This window comes from Cydia fagiglandana, chromosome 15, assembly GCF_963556715.1.
Source record: "Cydia fagiglandana chromosome 15, ilCydFagi1.1, whole genome shotgun sequence".
Lineage (NCBI taxonomy): Eukaryota > Metazoa > Arthropoda > Insecta > Lepidoptera > Tortricidae > Cydia > Cydia fagiglandana.
The window spans coordinates 494,010-514,182 of record NC_085946.1 but is presented as its reverse complement, the minus strand read 5'-3'; the positions used below and the strand labels follow the sequence as shown (position 1 = coordinate 514,182).

Here is a 20,173-nt window from a genome sequence, read left to right as displayed (position 1 = left end):
AACAATTAAATACGAATGTCATACTTATAAGGTCAATATTTTATAGGGCAAAATCTCTATTATTTATATGTATACCTACGTCGCTTTAAACACAGTCAGAAAGGAAGAGCTTCACTCCTTCTGCTCTACCGACCTTCTGTAATCTGTAAATGGAGTATGTGTAAAGTGTAAAGAAATTTTTGATTAAAAACTTATTCTAAAGAATATCTTACGTCTCTCAGTTGTTTAGATGGTGTACGTTTCAAATAGGACTTATTTAACACATTCACTGCTGAGCTATACGGTTGTAGCTGAAAATGCTTTGTAGAGGCAAAACGTCAACGTGTTGTGATAAGCCCTGAATAGGTTAACGGTCCAAAACTTCGAAGGAGACTTTCTGAATCTTCTTGGGATCTTTTTCTGTGTCGCTTGACGCCTGTTGTGTATGGTCCACTATTGAAGACAACATTGAAAATATGACGAAATGTAAGTATTTATTTTGTAATATTACTAAAGATGATTTCACGTAAGAGTAAGAAAGTGGTCAGAGAAAGTGGTACCGCGATATTATGGTCACGCTTATCCACTTATCACCAGTTACTGAAGCGATAATTAAGTGACATGTCAGAACATATTTAAGGTACTTCGTATGTAGGTAAATATATAAGGATTTATATCGTGTTCTTGGGTAGTCACCCAAAATACCTGCACTTTGTAGTTACTAAGCACTACAAAGTACGTACAGTCGCCATCAGATATATCAGAGCAGCCAAGGTGTTCACAAATATCTGAACACGCCTCTATTGTCAGGGCGTTAGTGTGCGTGTTCAGATATTGTGAACACCTTGGCCGCTCTGATATATCTGATGGCGACTGTACAAACTCCAGGTATTTTATAATTATAAAACAACCCTAAATTTTAAATATGTAAGAAATCTGCATTTTTTTTCAGTAACAAGTGCGGCTTAAAGTGATCAACATATTACATTTTCGTTCCGAGTTAACCCATTTATCACTATAAAAATCTCAGATCTCACACTGCTACTTAAAGTTGAAACTGTTGAAACGTAGCGTAGTAGTGTCATGTCCAAGATGACTTTACACCGACTAAGTGAATAGTGTCATATTATAAAACTCAATATCTGGGAGACCGAGCTTAGCTCTGAAAACATATAAAAACTCAAAAATGCGCGTCTTCCCAGAGATAAGTCCTAGCTAGATCGATTTGAATTCTTTTGAAATAAATAAATATATACAAAAATTGCTCGTTTAGAGGTATAAGCAAGTATAAGATAATATCATAGAAATTTGATATTACTGATGATGACATTCATACTTTGTCATTGCAACTTGTCTTTGTGTGCATCCCATTTTTCTTTGATTGACAGAATAAAATACAAGATTTTTTGAAAATATAACGATATCTATATTGTTATGTAGGTATTGCATGTTTAAAACAAAATCCTTCCAATAATGCAATGTCATACGCCAATCACTGTCAGTTGTCAATTCTGTAGCGTCATAGTCATAATCATAATGCGCTGTTTACATGAAAATACTGAACAAAAATTATTTTTTATTTTGTTCTAGAAAGACCTACCTTTAGATCTCATTATATTATCATACTTTATGACCTTATTTCTAGTATTAGTCGAGATGACCTTCTCCTGGACATGTCTTAAACCCCTGACTTTATGGTAGGTAGGTAGTTATTCTAATTTACCAACATGTCCCGGTATAGAATCCCGGTAAGGGCATTTTATTTGGATGTTTCGTAATATTGGTTCCTGAGTTATGCATTTTATCTATGTGTCTAAGTATGTATTTATCTATACAATATGTATGTCGTAGCCTAGTACCCATACCTAATACAAGCTTTGCTTGGTGTAGGGCGATCTGTGTAAGATTGTCCCCAAATTCCCGGTTATCGAACTAAATAGATGAGTAAAAATAATTACTTCTATAATTAGCTGCGTATACGGCCCTGAACTATTTGCCCTTGAACGTCTGGTCATGTCAAATATTATATAGGTAAGTCTTGTAATTTTTTGTCGAACAGGTTTTGATCCTCTGACTTGTAAAAAATTATGACGTCGTCAGAATTTCTGTATTTAACAACAGAGTGAGGTTCAACTATTGTCTTAGTCCATGTACGTTTTACGGTTTGCACCAGCCCATATTAACTTTGAGAATTTTTTTTTATTAAAGCTCTGAAATGTGGAATCTGTGCACATTATTTTTAGCTGTTTTTGTATTTGAAAAGGGACTTGCAAAAATACGTAAGTATTTTAAATTTATATACTGTGTCCCACTGCTGGGCAAAGGCCTCCCCCCTTGATTTCCATTCGTCTCGATTTTGGGCAATCTCCGGCCAGTATTTTAAATTAAATAATTATAATTATAGTGTACTTAATAGTTGAAACATAAAAGTAAGTGTAATATTTAAACATTGGAAACCGTTACAACTGTAAATCTTATTAAAATATTTTATCAGTATTTACATAATACGTATACCTACCTAAGCTTCTGCCTGCAACTTCGTAGGTATGCGGAGTATGATGATGATTAAAAAAACTATCCCATATCAGTTCCACGACTCAATTCAAACTACGAACATTCCTTTCTTCTAAATCGGTTAAGCGGTTTAGGCGTAGTATAAGAGGTAACAGACAGACCGAGTAACTTTCGCATTTATGATATTAAGCAGGGATTAGTGCCAGCGTACTGGAAAAATATTACTGGAACAAGCTTTTTGTGTTTCACTCGGTAGCGTTTTTTTTTAATGAACTGATCGGCAATTGGATCTATATAGTCACACCTGATGGAAGTTTGTTTAACCCTCATGTATTGAAAGCCTCGCAACTCGCAGCGCTCATGGTTTAATTTTAGAATGTTTCGCTTGCTTGGGTATCAATATTAGGACCAGGGGTTAAACAACAATTTTGCACCTTGTAAAACAAATAGAGTTTGACCAAGCTAAGTCGTCAGCGATTTTGATAGCCTAGACTGTGCAGGATTATTTGAACGTCATAAATTTATAGAAGTTAGTTATAGTCTGGGCTATCAAAATCGCTGCTAACTTAGCTCGGTCTAACTTTAGGTAACTATTCCAGCGGACTTCATACACCCGTGCACGGCCGACAACAACACGTGCATACTGCAGTCGACTATAGAGGCCCTCCCGGAGTTCGCGAGGGGTCTCCCGGACATGGGGGTGCCGAGCCTGGACCCCTTCATCATCGAGAAGCTGTCGCTGCCGCTCCCCGGGCTCAAGGCTTCCTTGTACAACGGGAAAATGACGGGGTTCAGGAAGCTGGTGATAGACAATGTTGAGTGAGTGTTTAGCACGTCGGTGACAAACGTATGGCTTATCTGTTGGTAATCGGTTATCTCCTTTAACCGCGCGCGCGGGTCGCGGGCTATTCAAACCCCGGCTCGTACCAATGAGTTTTTCGGAACTTATGTACGAAATATCATTTGATATTTCAATAACGCGAGGAAGAAGATAAATCGGTTACCTCCTTACTTTATGGATGCAAACTCCATATGTCTCACATATAGTGGCCATCAGATAAATGTTTCGGGGTGGCCAAGGTGCTCACAACTATCTGGACATGTCTATATTGTCAAGGCACTAGAGTGCGTTTTCAGATATTTTTGAGGACATCGGCCGCACCGATATGTCTGAGGGAGACTGCACATATTGTCGCCCTTTTAGGAAAGTAAATATACTACTATTTTCAATAACTACATACCTACCTTGATAGGGACCAGTGACCACAAAATATATTGGGATGGTACAGCGCCATCTACTTCAGCTGTCAAAATGGTTGCACGATACCTACTTTCTTAGAGTTTCTTAGAACTTATAGAACTTAAGCATAAACAGTTTGCAAAAATTGTTTCCTTGAATAATAAATATTTACTAATTTCGTTGACGTCATTCGACATTTCGCCTTATCAATTTAGACATCTACCTACATACCTACTTAACAGGCTTCATTACTTTATTTATTCAAATTTATAAGTAGAAGTAATAGGTAAATAATAACTTTCTGGCCCATTTTCTCGTTTAATCCCCATTTGAATTTACAAATACAATACTGATAATCGCATGCGATTTGTAATATTATACATTGTGGCATGTGATAGATCGATTGAACACGTTGCTCCTACTTAGCCGGCAATTAATTATATAAAATTGCACGCTATTTGTTGAAATGTTTGTAGCAGCCTTTAGTGGAGTTGTAGAGCTCCTGTTTCAAAATAACGTGTCAGTTATTATGGTACAGTCGACGTCAAAGATATGTTTATACTTTTCCATCACACGTCTTGTTGTAATAATAAGGTGAAAAAGGTAAACACACCATGACCAATCTTTGACGTTGAGACGTTGACCTGCAATAATATGCACTATGCTTTATTGTCCGGAATATATTAATCATATTTTTATTATTTTATTTAATAGTTTTGGCGGTGCGTTGATTTACAGCTTTCAGTAGGTACCTACAAATGAAGGGGAATATTACAGGGAACACGACTGTTTTATACATTTCCAAACAAAAAAGAGCATAACATATGCATAAGACTCGGGTTAGCACTGCCTGTATCGTGGATTAGCAAAGCAGTATCAATATTAATGTTTTAATTACATTAAATAATAAAAACACTAAAGTTTAAAACTTACCTACATATAGTATTTACGTATACTAAATTAACTAAAAGGGTTGTTCGTTCGGCAGGGTGCCCAGAAGGCTGGCCACATTTCCCCACAATTACCTAAAAAGACTATGTTTTGCAGATCAAATTTCAGAAAACACAAATTTATGATGGAGGTCCACGGTAACTTATCACTCAAGGGCTTCTACAAGGCGCATGGGAGGGTTCTGGTAATGCCCATCGACGGAGATGGAGACCTCAAAGTGAAGATGAGTAAGAAATCGTACAATTTCTTCTTCTTCAGGCACAGAGAAGCTATAAATAATTAAAAACATGATTGTGAAACGATGGCTGCTGGATCCGCGCTGGATCCAACTGCATTTGCTCCGATCCAGCAAAAATTTAGCTGGATTGACAACGGTGCCGGATTGCAATCCTCAACTGCACCCGTTGTTTACAGACTACTAGCTACAGAAAAGACAAACGCGAACTTTTGTGTGTTTGTTTATACCTACCCCTCGCGTCGAATGATGATGATCGCTATGACAGTTCCTTCAAGTCTCTTTTGGCAGGGTTTAATTTAAAAAATGACTACAAACATTTTACGTGACAGCTGCTCGAGTACCTACTTCATATAAAAGTGACCATCATTTGACGCGAGAGGTAAGTATGCAAATGACCCAGATAATCGTTTGTTCCCAGCTAACTTTAAAATGAAGGTGACGATCAACACCGCCGTCGTGCCGGACGACGAGGGCAGGAAACATTTCCACGCCAGGGGCTACCAGTACACCGTCGACTACGGGCAGGCCTCCTTCAACCTGACGAACCTTTTCAAAGGCAACCCAGAATTGAGTACGTAAATAAAAAAATAAAAAAAATATTATGGTCAATCTTACACAAATAGACCTAGTCCCACAGTAAGCTCAATAAAGTCTGTATTGTGGGCATCGTGGGTGGGTATCCTGAAGAAAGGCCAGGTCAAGAGCACCCTAAACCGGCGAGCGTGTAACATGAGGAATGTATGAAAGTGAAAGAGCGAAAGAGGAATGTCAGGATCGTAGCAAGTGGAAATCCGTGCTCTACTGACTACCCCTCCGGGAAATAGGCGTGATTATATGTATGTATATGTACATATATGTATGTATTGTGGGTACTAGACGACGTATATACATAGAAGTCATTCATAATTCAGAAACAAATATTTGTGATAAGCACACAAATAGATGCCCTTACCAGCATTGAAACCCGGGACCAGCTTCGTAGGCAGGGTTACCGACTAGGCAAGGAGGCCGTCAAATATTGATCCCAACAACTTGTTTCCAGGCAACACGGTGTTGACATTCATCAACGAGAACTGGCGGCTGATAGCCGACGAGTTCGGGAAGCCGATCATAGACTTCGCGACGGAAACCGTCGTGAGGTCCATCGAGAAGTTCTTCCTCGCCGTCCCGATCGAGGAGCTCGTCGAGGGACCTATACCTTCTTATGATTGATTAAATAACACTCAATGCAGATAATTAAATATTCTAATAAATAAGAGAAGAAGAAATAAATAATACGATCGTTCATAAAGACACAACCCTCTTCATGTAGATTAAGAGGTAGCTGTCTATACTGTGACTACTTTGCTCCGAACTGGGTAATTGTGCTCCAACAGTTTTAAATTATATAAATTAATAGTAAATCACAACTTTGTTTAATTGTATAACATGATTGTAAGGTCTACTTTAAATCGGTATAATTTTGTTAGAATCTATTCAACTCGCCTATAATTAAAAATATACATACTCATTTTATATTTTTTTCGGGATAATACCAAAACAATTATTGCATTAAAATACGCAATAGCACCGATTCCAGAATCAGGCGCCATTGATTATAAAAAAAACAAATTCACACAAAAACTTGTCCGAAATGGGGCGCCCGCGCTGCGTAACGGGACGCAAGCGCAGGGCCACCACACACTCCACACAGAGCTGAATTTTTTTACTAATGAGGAGAATTTTTGTATTATTCCGCTCAAAGCAGACATTTTTGGTAATTTAAAACACGGGCGGTAGCGGCACCACTTTTCAGTCTAGCAACATGGTTTCTTAAAGCTGAGGAACACCGCTACAAGGATGAAAAGTAAACTACTGTCTAATAATAATGCAGGGATCTTGCAATATGTATTTATTTAGTAAATTTGTGTTTATCTGAATTCATTCTGCTTTTACTCGTACCCATGCAAGCAACTAAACGCGAACAATACATTTACTATCGTCAAATATATAAGTATATGTTTGACGACCGGTCTGGCCTAGTGACCCTGCCTGCGAAGCCGATGGTCCTGGGTTCGAATCCCAGTAAGGGCATTTATTTGTATGATGATACAGATATTTGTTCCTGAGTCATGGGTGTTTTCTATGTATTTAAGTATTTGTATATTATATATATCGCTGTCTGAGTACCCACAACACAAGCCTTCTTGAGCTTACTGTGGGACTTAGTCAATCTGTGTAAGAATGTCCTATAATATTTATTTATTTATTTATATGTATATCTCATTTTAATAGGTATGTCAAATCATTGGAGTGGACTCATAGAAGTCATAGAAAACAAAAAAACAGGGGTTGGTCTGTGGGCAGGACTGCATCAGCGGTAGCGATTACCAAGGTCGTATCAAAACAGGATGAAAAGATTTACAAACTGTTTAATCAGAATCGGCCTACAGTTTTTACCCAGATTGGGCGATTGACGACCGCTAGAACATTCTTCTGTTCGCGAGATCATTACTATAGTAGATGCTGAAGTCTATCAGCCTTCAGAATAAAATAGTAATAAGTATATAATATATCTCTCTCATTTCCTAAAGGTTCTAATGGACTTAAGCATTCACTTGTAACTTGTAATACATTCTCGTACGTACTCTACATTATACCCATATAAGCATAATAGCGTTTGTCGAACAATTCGCCGAATCTGCTTAAAAACTCGAGTGAGTGGTGCTTAGCACCTTAAGCAAAATTCTTCTCTATTTCCATCGCACGCCAAGTGTGATGTTACGACTGTATACCTACAGTTGGTAACCCTGCACGATGCAACAAGGGGTCAATGCCCTGCGTCAAAACACACGACAACCAGTTACCGACGAGGCTTAATTAATCGGTTTCATGGAACTTACCTAAAAAGAAGTCTTCCACATAAGTATTAGAATCGAGGGTAAGTTACGTAGTACAGTCGCCATCGGCTACCTATATCGAAGCGGCCAATGTACTTACAAATATCTGAACACGACTCTACTGTCAAGGCGTTAAAGTTATTCTTGTTCAGTTATTTTTGAGCACCTTGCCCGCTCTATACGTCTGATGGCGACTGTATATAATATTATTTGAAATGGCACAGAAATCAAAATCCTTGACCGAACATGTTGGTTGATAATGTTATTGCCAACACGATTCGAACATAAAAGCAATTCGAAGACAAAACTAACTCGTTTGATAGCGGGCCTAACGGTTCCAGATATTCAATTTTATGTTTACCTACATCCCGAGACCTACATTCCGCAGTGAGAATACATTTAAATATTTATTCTTTATTATAACAATTAATTTAACTAAACTATGGCGAACATCGTTAGCTGAGAGGTTTTTGAACTTTTAACACTAATATTATTTATGGTTGATTCACATATTTTCCTGCTAATCTATTTGAATTTCCCGAGAATGGTATTTGCTAATGCTAAATATGACAGTGTTGTTTGTTTTACACCATAGGTGTCGCTGTTACGGTAAAATGTTTCTTTGGAACGCGCTAACGGAATTTTCTGTAGTTTGCTTATGAAATGCATACTTATACTCTATTAACGATGTAGGCACCTACTTGCCAACTTGTATTACTAATTTTTAGATGAAAATAATTAGGAAAGACAGAATTTTTTAATCTGCTTTATTTAAGAAACCTTCCATAAAAATCGCACCAAATAACTTTCCCTAACGCTCCAAAACTGTTGCTGCTGCAGCTGATTTTCGGGAATTAGTAACGCATAGGTACTTACCCTCTAAATACTCGTAGCTGTTTATATTACCCTAAAATAATATGAAAAAAATTTCACGTCATTTCAATTTCTGTAACATATTCCCCAATCTATTCTGAACTTTTATAGAGTAGGTAGTTACAGCGTTGCAAATTCAAAAACAAAACCACTGTTTCTGGGTCTCAGGATGTTATGACACAAACTATTACGTAGCACGAATCAGTAAGTGATAGCAACAGTCCTGAAGATCACAAAGAACTTTCCCTGCGCCCGCGCCTGCGCCTGCGCTGAATATTCATGCGCGACCTCTGCCCGCGGCAAGGTCAAACGAAAGTCGGATATCCGTCTCCGACAAACGCGCGCTCAAAGGGATGGGATAGGACTAGCGTGCGTCTGCCTAGGTTTTGACATGGTCAAAAGTTTAAACTAGATAAGTTTTATGTCAAAAAATTCATAATTGATACAAGCTTTTATCGCTGACTGTACTTTTCTTTTAACTACAAATAATACTTACTCATCATGACAATTTTAACAAACCCAAACATAATTAGGTTGCGTTGTGTCACCTCCTGTTTTTCATCATCAGATCAGCTTGATGGTACCATAATATTGCATTGTCACACCCAAGGTCCAATGTACATATGTTTCAGCTCAATCGAATATTGTTTGTATGTGAATCGAATAATGAGAAACGGGTGGGTCTAATTTAACTTTCAAGAATTGCAATATTTGACCCGAACATAGTACGTAGACAGGTAAATTAAATACATTGCAAGTTAAATAAAAGCTTGTACCTAATATAAAGTAGCTAGTTAGCTACCTATGTTTAAGTTTGAGAGTTTGTTTAACTACATAATTAGTCAATGGACTTGGAGCAACTATCTCTATTATTGGGCTGTTAGTAAATAATATTATCCCTTAATTTAACCCTTTTAATTTAAGGGATATTTCCTAGTTAAATAAATAAATAAATAAATAAATAAATATTTTAGGACATTCTTACACAGATTGACTAAGTCCCACAGTAAGCTCAAGAAGGCTTGTGTTGTGGGTACTCAGACAACGATATATATAATATACAAATACATACTTAAATACATAGAAAACACCCATGACTCAGGAACAAATATCTGTATCATCATACAAATAAATGCCCTTACTGGGATTCGAACCCAGGACCATCGGCTTCGCAGGCAGGGTCACTACCCACTAGGCCAGACCGGTCGTCAACTACCCTTAGTTAACTAGTTCGGTAGTTAACTTTCTAGTCATCCACTTTTTTCACTTTATAGGTAAGTACTAGTTTGTGATGTTTGTCGAACAAATATTCAACCAACAGAGAATATAATGACCTTTGAGAACAGCCTATTTAATTACACATGCGCCGAGGAATCTCCATAAATAGCCATAAGGGATAAATTCGCCTTTGTACTTCTTACTAATTGTATGTTATTTTTAATATGTCTTTTTGTACAATAAAGAGTTTCCTACTACTACTACTAAATAGCCATTAAGCTATTAATTACTTTATTATACAAGTAATACCTGACGAGATTACGCTGATTTACAGTATCAACAGCAATACGGGATACACAAGTGGAAGGGCCGCGATTCTGATCCCTCACCGATCTGTGCGAGCGATCGTCTCACCAAGACCAAGCGTGCGTGATCTCACATTACTCTTAGTTGTCATGGACCTCGAAGCCACTGTTTGTAATGACAAATGGTCGCTGGCGCTCGGTAAGCGGCGGGCGCGGCGGGGACAGGTCGGTCGACCGGCGAGTAAACATGGGACCGTTAGGTGTCGTATAAAGGCCTGTTGCCGGCCGCCGCCGGCAGTCCGCGCCCCGCAGCCATGCGTCCTCTCATGCTTGTACTCGCCCTCGCCGCGCTGCTCGCGCCCGCGCACCTCGCCTCCATCGCCACATCGGAGAAAAAACTAGGAGACCCTATCAAAGATGTCCTCGACACAGAAGCGCAAAAAGCCCCCGAGGAACCCATCGACCAAGCGAACACGATTAAGGACATCGACAACCAGCTCTTAAAGAAAGCCGACCCGATACCAGTTAAAGTAGTAGTCGAGGAGGTCGCACCTGTAGTAAAGGACAGTGAAGATATCGTCAAGAGGGTCGAAATAGATCTGAAACACCCCGGCGAACCCCAGCGACAGGAACACGAGACCCAGAATCCGGAGCATTACGAGGATGATTCGGCTCCCGTCGCTACCATCAAACAGATGATCAAAGACTCCCAGGAAGCCTTCAACCAACGCTTTAAAGACGTCAGCGAATGCATTGGCGAATGGCTCCTCGACAACAAACCGGATATCTCACTTAAAGACAGCATCAAAGACTTGCAAGAGACGTTTATGGAAAACATTGAGAAGGTTAACTCTACTATTCAGAGCTACTGGAATCAAGACAAGGCCGATTCAGAAAAGAAAGTGGAAATTCAGAAAGTACAGTCTGGTTTGAAAGTTTTGGAAGAGAAGTTTGAAACCGGAGTTCAAGATTTGAACAACGGAGTGCAGAACTTGGCTGTGTTGAAGCAGAGCCGTGATGACGCCAGCACCACCACCGCCAAGCCCTCTGGGATACCTGGGATACAATTCCCCGGCTTTGTGACGGGTTTCTGGTCTTCTGTGACGAATGGTTTCAGTAACGTCACGAACCAGATCCAGAATATAATCGGGCAGGCCAGCAATAACTCGTCCGGGGCCTCCGGCGTGCAGTCTGACGAGACCTCCGCCTCCACGTCGAAGCCGACAGTGTTCCAAGCAATCCAGAATCAGATCCAAGGTATCTTCCAGGGCAGACCGCAGGGCGCTCAGAGCGACGAGCAGCCGGCCGGCCAGACCGGGCCATTCGCACAAGTCATTCAAAACGTGCCCCTACTACAGAATTTTGTCAACTTTATTCAACCGAAGCCGCAAACCAATGAGCCTAGCAAACCGGCGTCAAGCACAAACAACGAAGGAAGCAACGTCGTCCCGGCCGAGTCTGCGAACGCGGCCGACCAGCAACAGAAGAAGCCTGACGAAGAACCCGCGGCCGCCCCCGCCCCCGCTCCTGCCTCCCAGGGCCCCATTCAGCAGATCATCCAGAGGAACCCCATCGTCCAGGGCATCGCTGGCGCCGTCCAGAAAATTCAGCACACCATCAATAACCCCGAGAAGCCTAGAGAAGGGACAACGGAAGACAAAGGTAGGCATCCTATATCACCTTACACAGTTCACAATTCCCCAAATAACTACAACCTTCACATAAAAAATACGCACATGTAAACCACTACGCAACAATTATTTTATATCTATGTATTCAACTTTGAGAAGTAATCTAAGTATTTCATTAAATATTTTGATTTGTGTTTTCCACCACTCCGGCCTCCGCCGCCAGAGGGCTGTCACTTTTTCTTTCGTATACTTTTACATTATATAATTATTTCAGTTTATCGGTACTTACCTATTGAATATGACGTCTTATGCGGTTTATTTGCAAATACTCTGTTTGTGTAAGTAAACAAAAATTAATGTCACGGCGGCGGCGTTCAGCGGGCCCTATTTTTGCCGCAATGTTTCAGCTTCAAGTCTAGTTTATGTAAGTTTGTTTGTCTAATGTTGAATGGTTTGTGTTCTTCCCCTAAAAGGCGACGTGAAGGCGGGGTTCTTCCCGTTCTATGGTCACGGACACAAGCCACACAGGCCATCGGACGGTACGTACCACTCATCGATCTCTTAATATTCAGGCTTCTCATATTCCTGCTAGCTAGAGTCCGAGAATGGGAACGTTTTGTGTGGACGTTTCCATTATCCACATATTTGCTTAGATTCGAAATCTAAGCTGGAATATGCTGCACTGTTATATCCCATTTCCATGTTCCATGTAAAGAAGTACCTATAAGTTTACCTACTTTACATCTTTGGTTAAATAAACTTTTTTATATTAACTGATTTTTTACATTGATACCTATGGTTGACTGGTAAAGAATGCCACTAGGAATCAAGTCCGCCATTTGTACATTATTTTTGTATTTTGTGCAATAAATGAATAAATAAATATAAAAAGTACCTAATGATTAATACTTTCAAAACCCTAACTTTTCATTAGCTCGCTATTGTCTCTATATTTATTGAAGTTTATGTAATTACACATAACGGCGGTACCTGAATTCAATTCGTATCGTGTACACTTGCTCCAAAATCAATATTTTATACATCCTATTTCGGCCTTCGTATAGCTTAGCCGCTATAATAATTATAATTTTATTGTGATGCTGAAAGGTCCTGGGTTCAAATCCCGGTAAGGAAATTTATTTGTGAATCCCTTTGTTCTATCTATTGAAATTTGTTCAAAGATAGCTGTAAATGTGTTAGCAAGCTAGACCCAACATCGCACACTAGGTTCACACACACGTACCGTTATGACCCATAGTGGCCGCCTGGCAGGCGTTCGTAACCGGTCTGATAGGGTCCATAGGCGCCACGATCAACGGGACCGCGACCACCATCTCGACGGCGGTCAACAGCGCCATCAACACGATTGGTAGCAACATTGAGGTACATCGTGACCGTTACCTGGGCTCTAACAATTTGTGTGCTTTTGAACTGGTTTTGATACGACCTAAACCGTAACAAGTTGAAATCAAAACCGTAACAAGTTGGTAAATCTGAATCAGATTTCTGATAAAGAATGGAATTAAGTACGTAAGCCTTCAGTCATGGATGGTCAAGATTGTTGTAAATTGTAAATGACAAATACCTATCTACGAAACTAGAAACATTTTCTCATATTAGGGATTTAAAAAAATCCTGTTTTCTAAATTACCCCGATGCCCTTTTTTATTATATAGACTACTTAGCGCGACTTGCACCATCCCACTAACCCGGAGTTAACCGGTTAAACCGTTAAGCCAGTGTCAAATTGTACTGGTAACCATGGTAAATCCAGGTTTAACCAGTTAACCCAGTTACTTAGTCCCAATCTTTATGCCTAACAGGGTTCTGTAGTGTTCAGCTTTGTGTGTCGTAGTGGTCCGGTGTTTCCGTGTCCGATGTTATCCTTGTTTTGAAGGGGAGCAGAAAATAATTCCGATCCAAATCAAGGTCATGTCGTGTTTCTCTATTTTAAGGGCTGTGCAAATTTCATCGATTAGCATGCGATTTTCGATACACTGCCAATTCCGATCAAATGCCGCAATATATCAAAAATCGCATGCGATACTTATTGGTAACATTTGTAGAGAACTCTTCATGATATGAGCGGGAAAGAGATATTAAGGCTTTACTTTGTATTTATTTTGTTCTGTTTTATGCTTTTTAGGCCGTCAGGTTTTTGCGTCTTCGTTTTGTTTTTTGTCATGTTGTTGTCTAACCTTATTTTGTATGTGTTGTTACTAAATTAATCGTTTGTGAATAGTTAATAGGTAGTATATTATATTGTAGTTCTCATCAGTTGGTAAGCAATCACCATAGCATAGTAAATATTTGTTCTAAACATTTAAGTGTAGGTATATGTATACTATATATATGTACCTATATTTCCCATTAGAAACAAAACATCTAACACCATAGACGTTAAAATTTAATGTAAAAGGCCTAAATGCTGGATTAGCAATCGTCGGGTGACAAGCAAAAGTCACTAACTAACACCATTGAAATTATTGGAAAATAAACCGTGTTACAAGTGTAATAAAGTGCATTGTTACTTAAATTTTTTTAATAGTACTTAGTGACTTTTGCTTGTCACCCGACGAAATGTCATAGTAATAAAATATTTATTTATGAAAACAATGGCTACTTTCAGCTTAGAAAGAAACAATCGCAGTCAAAGTCGGTCGAAAGAGAAAACAACCACAGTTAACTTTAAGTGTTCGTATTAAACTTGTCATTTCATTTACGACGCTTTTGTGCGTCAATGCAATACAATACATTTGTCAAGGAACGTAAAGGTGCAACTTACTCTGCTACTCTACTAAATCTACTATATGCTCTACTAGGTATTGATAAACAATATATACTCTTAAGTAACTAGCATTGGCTAAATACCATTGAAATGTGCTCAAAAATTCGTTTTTTTTATTAAAATATTTTTTTTTTATAATGTTGATTAACGTGACCTAACTCGAAAGTGACCTCCTAAGAAAGTGACATACTTGGGTCTCTATTGTTTCCCAAATAATTTTAAGTCATAATGTATTGTTTGTCCGAATTTTCGTTAGTCATAATCGGTTTTTCTCAGAAACGCGTAACTTTTCAGGATTGCCATAAAACAAACCTAACCTAACCTAACCTATCTACAGAATAACCTTACGAAAATCCTGAAAAGTTAACGGTTTCAGTTCTATGACTAACGATAATATGGCAATCAATACATTATGACTTGAAACTTTATGGGAAACAAAGGGATCCCGACATACTTACTCCGCCTAAACCTGATATTTAACGATTTAAAATTACTTACCTGATCGTCATTATGTACAGTGGTACGCGATTTCGGGGTTGATATCATAGAAAAGTTGCTCAATATAATCCCAAAACTTCCCTGGCAACGGGAATGTACTTATTTTTTAGCCACCCTGTATAAAAACTGTTGGAGTACAATTGCCCAGTGGAAACTGTGGAAAGCAAAGGAATCACATTTTACGGTATCTACCTAGTCTACCTTAGTACCTAATGATGAGAAGGAACTTTTATGATTTTTTTAACGCTGTTCTTTTCGAGTTGAGGCAAATTTTAGTTAACCAAAGCGGTAACGCCTGTTATATACCTAGAATAATGTAATGATGTCGCTTTAACACTGTGTGTCCACTGTCTAAGATGTCCTAAAAATGGCTTTGACTTTGTGTTTATTAATCCCACAGAAATTATTACAACCCGTAAAGTGATTAATGTTTTGCGCAACTATAGTTCGTTTTTTTTAGCATTAGAAAGAACTCCACAGAAGTAAGCGTACAGTTTTTATCAGGCTATTTAATTGTTAATAATTATTGAATTACTATCTAATGTAGCACGGTCAATACATATAATTTACTTCAAATTATTACCGCTAAAAGTGCCGGATTTGGAACCACAAGCTTACTTCTGCGAAGTTCTTTCTAGTGCTAAAAAAAACTAACTATAAAACTATCCACCCATAATAATTATGAAATTATTATTCTTTTAATAGGTTGCTTGTAGAGTCTGGCTAATGAAAGATGAAACTGGAAAAAAAAACCGGGCAAGTGCGAGTCGGACTCGCGCACGAAGGGTTCCGTACCATAATGCAAAACAAAAAACTAAAAAAAGCAAAAAGAAAACGGTCACCCATCCAAGTACTGACCCCTCCCGACGTTGCTTAACTTTGGTCAAAAATCACGTTTGTTGTATGGGAGCCCCATTTAAATCTTTATTTTATTCTGTTTTTAGTATTTGTTGTTATAGCGGCAACAGAAATACATCATCTGTGAAAATTTCAACTGTCTAGCTATCACGGTTCGTGAGATACAGCCTGGTGACAGACGGACGGACGGACAGCGAAGTCTTAGTAATAGGGTCCCGTTTTACCCTTTGGGTACGGAACCCTAAAAAGCGAACATTTCAAAAAATCTGTTGCAGGCAGCTCTTTGATCTTACGAGGATTGCATAATTTTGATACTTTTTATAATTTCTAGAATATAGAATTATATATATATAGAACTTTGTTGCGCAAAATATTAATTACCAATCATGATGGACTTTTCTGGAACATTTCTAAATTTCCCTTTTTCAACAGACCATAATATCGTCGACAACGGGGTGAAGGGAACTCCCGTCGAGGCCGAGAAGCCGGTCGAGGCCCCCGCGGTCCCAGAGGCCCCCGTAGTCCCGGAGGCCGAGGCGAGTCCCGTCGTGGAGGCCGTCAAAAAAGACTGAACCAGTCACTGTGTGATATAAGTTGTATAAGTTAGTATTTATTTTAGTGTACATGTAAATAAGTTGTTTGATATAAATTTATATCTAAATTAAATGTTGTTTTAATTGATGAGTGGTGTAATTTAGGGAAGTGCCATGGAGATATGCAACGACAGCAATGTTCCTTTGAGTCCTACTATACTTTTTTCCAGTCTGGTTAGAACTATCATTTTTATCATAATGCCCCATACGTATTAGGCAGGACATACATTTTTATGGCGTTGACAAGGACTCTTATAATTTGACAAAGATAATCCTGACCATATTCCAAACACTCTTACTTTTTATGGATTAACACCCCTCCCGGCCGGGTAATGGCTCCGTCGGCCTCCCACAATAAATTAGTGTCAATGTTTTATTTGCGAAAAATACTTGTAGTCCATGTGATTCTCCTTGGATTTCACGGGCCTATACTTATATAAGTACCTACATCCCGGTCTTTTGATAGGCTTGCGTGGGGATTCTGGGGATATACATCCAACTCATCCAACACGTAGAGGCCTCTTGGAGAGCTTTAATGTCATGTAGAACGTCGCTGGCACCCGATCACAGGCGCAAAAATAGACACCCATGAAATGAACCGGTCTCAGCAGGCATTGGGACTATTGTAGAAAAATTGAACAATATACTGGTCTATAGATTGAAGTTTGGGTGGACAATGAGGACCATGTGATTTATTATTACCATTATGACCAATATTTGAGCGCTGATTAGTAATGAATAATTGTATCGTAGTGTACATTACGGAGCCTTAGTATACTTATTAAAACCCAAAATTATATTTAATAACTATTTAATTGACGATGAATGTCTTATATGTTCAATGTGAAAAAGTGCAAGGGACGGGTAGGTATATAAAATTATTGATGTCGGTGCTATAAGCGCCTGTCGAATGTTGAAGGCAAACAATTATCGTTTTACAGCAATCGCAGACTAGCTTCAGGAGTCTGAACAATATTTATATTTTGTTAATATACCCTCTTAATAGGGATGTTTCCTGTACTTAAAATAAATTATTTCAAACCGTGCACGAAATAAAGCACCAGATAATTATTAGTAAAACATAGATAACAGCTATTTTTAAATACAATTTGTATTTAATAAATCTGATTGAAATATAAAAAGTAGATGAATTTACCGTGACGTCACTATATTCGTTTTCATATAAATTCCATATTAGCAAATCGTTTTGACAGTTCTAAAAAAGAAGCTGATTCGACTAGTAGGAATGTAGCCTATAGTATACTGGGTCAAGCAAATCTTGTCAGTAGCAAACGGCGGCAAATTTGAAAAATCGCGGGTTAGCAACACTGTGTTCGAATAATTCGAAAATCGCGTGTCATCTGTGTTTTATCTGTGGAATGTGGATCGCGAATGACAGCCATCATCTTGTTTGTTTACAAATGGTTTACAATGTATACATTCTGAATCGATTCTATTTCAAGAGATATTTCTGCTGTGTCACCATTAAATACCAATATATTAAATAAGACTGTGCTTAATTAAAACTAAGGTGCCTACAATGCCTACAGTGCCAACTGAGAAATCTAATAAAATATGAAAATCCAGTATGACATCTACCTGCTGAAGCAATGATTTTATTCATACATTCTTGTTTAACGGCATAGTCCACTTACAATTTTATTTTGAGATCTTCAAATTAGTTAATCATTTTTATCAACATCACACACCGCTTTTAAATTGTCCGTCCATACGTATTAATAACAATTTCAAACATTTTCAATAGAGAATCCGCGAGTGACAATTTGAATTGACGTACGTGACAAGGCGCGCTCAGCGGAAAAAAAGTTTCGGTTCGATGTACATTGTACATTGCTGCTTTTCTTAGCGCAATACTACTCTTTGAGTGTTGCCCTTCTTTAGTTTGCTTTACATTGCTACTGACAAGATTTGCTTGACGCACTATAGGTACTTTTGAAAATTCTTTCAAATGAAGAAATAGAAAACCGGAAATGAATCAACTTTTAATACTTTGTCTATGATACACACTAAAAACTATACTCATCCCTTTTTAAGGTTTTACGCAAAGAGTACAGAAAGTATGTTTTACGCTAGTACTATAGCCTGTCAAGCCATTACCGCCAGTAGAAAAAAGCGGCAAATTTTAAAAATGTAGGCGCGAAGGGTTATCGTACCATAGAAAATTTGAATATCATGCCTTTTTCTACTGACATTCTTGTTTGATCGGCTTTAGTCATAAGTAGTCAAAGAGTATAATAGTAAGTACATTGTTCTAGTGCAAAGAATATAATACTCACTAGGAGAAGAACGGTAACTCCATACAAAAAAATGTCCCCAACCGTTTATACGTTTATACTACTGGCGCCCTCGATGTGTACCAATGGAACTAAAGTTAACAACCGGTTTAGCCTGGCGGGTATTGGTATTATAGGTATATAGTAATTATGTTGATAAACATATTTTTTATCTTCATATCACGAAATATATGAAAGATGCAAATATTACCCCTTGTTTGTGGTATTATCTATTGATTTAAAGAAAAGGCATATTTATGTTTATAACATTGTATTATGTTTTACATATAGAAATATACACTGAAAATTAAACCCTGACAACTTAATAAAAATAGACATTAATAAAGCGCATTCACAAAGTTTTCAGTATTATACAAATAACATTAGGCATGCATGCCTACCTATTACACTTTACACACAGATACACTACACTTTACACACGGCATTTTACACAGATTTCTAACTTGTATTCATACATTTCTTCACGGTTAATTAATACGCTTTCCAGATGCGTTATGACTCGGTTCCTTCTGAACCCACTAAAGCTGTATAAATTTCACTCTGGCTGCTTGAACAGCCGTTGCTCCGCATTTAGCACATTTTCTATGTGCATTGCTGTAATCTATGTAGGTACAGACTTACAGTCTTAAGTGGTTGTACCGCTACGTTGTATTTATTATTTAAAGATTTAATAAATAAAATGTTCGTTATGAACTTTAACCACAGCAGTTGGACAGAGTCATTGACAAATATATTTTTTTATTATGGTGGGTAGACGTACCTACCCTCCATATATTTTATGAACATTGATAAAGACAGTTGGAAGTAAATATTCATTATAAAACTTAATCGCGTGTAATTAAGTTTTAAGCGTTTTAAGTCCCGTTTTATGATTAATTATGTATAAAATTCGTGATAATTTAAATCAGAGTTGGGAGCAATGTTGCTGTAGAAAAATGTTTTTATTTTTATTACTCGCAACTTTTTCTCGGAGGCCAACGCACACATAGAAGCTTCAGGCGCACACATGCGCAATTATTTGGGGACATAACTTTCTTAGGAAGTGAACAGGCCTTGTTCTAGTGTCAGCATAAAAGCCATTACACACTACCGCACCACACCCAGGTCATGGAGCGCCGTACCAATTTCGCGATGCGGTGCGGTAGTGTGTTATGGCTATAAGCCAAAGACGGTATGATTCTATCTTTCTATGTTTGAGATGAGACAGTCTCTGGTCAAACTATATCTAAAATCACATGTCATTTGTTGTAACGTCTGTGGAAGCTTTAATAAATATATAGTATCTGTCAATCA

General features: G+C 38.2%; 2 protein-coding genes across 4 annotated transcripts; both read left to right on the top strand.

Annotated features, from left to right (window-relative positions):
- The first annotated feature begins 1,706 nt into the window (after positions 1-1,706).
- On the top strand, positions 1,707-6,134 carry LOC134671550 (circadian clock-controlled protein daywake-like). The gene is made up of 5 exons (XM_063529410.1): positions 1,707-1,727; positions 3,080-3,312; positions 4,781-4,911; positions 5,341-5,493; positions 5,965-6,134. Exons 1-5 carry the CDS (start codon positions 1,707-1,709, stop codon positions 6,132-6,134), a joined length of 708 nt encoding a protein of 235 aa, XP_063385480.1.
- A 4,280-nt stretch (positions 6,135-10,414) lies between these two features.
- On the top strand, positions 10,415-16,638 carry LOC134671172 (uncharacterized). 3 transcript variants are annotated; one of them, XM_063528949.1, is made up of 4 exons: positions 10,415-11,859; positions 12,302-12,367; positions 13,087-13,211; positions 16,405-16,638. In XM_063528949.1, exons 1-4 carry the CDS (start codon positions 10,512-10,514, stop codon positions 16,429-16,431), a joined length of 1,566 nt encoding a protein of 521 aa, XP_063385019.1. In that variant the 5' UTR covers positions 10,415-10,511; the 3' UTR covers positions 16,432-16,638. The 3 variants fall into 3 exon arrangements, with proteins under 3 accessions (XP_063385019.1, XP_063385020.1, XP_063385021.1); XM_063528950.1 differs by lacking the exon at positions 13,087-13,211 and having other exon boundaries at positions 10,418-11,859; XM_063528951.1 differs by lacking the exons at positions 12,302-12,367; positions 13,087-13,211 and having other exon boundaries at positions 10,423-11,859.
- Positions 16,639-20,173: the final 3,535 nt, after the last annotated feature.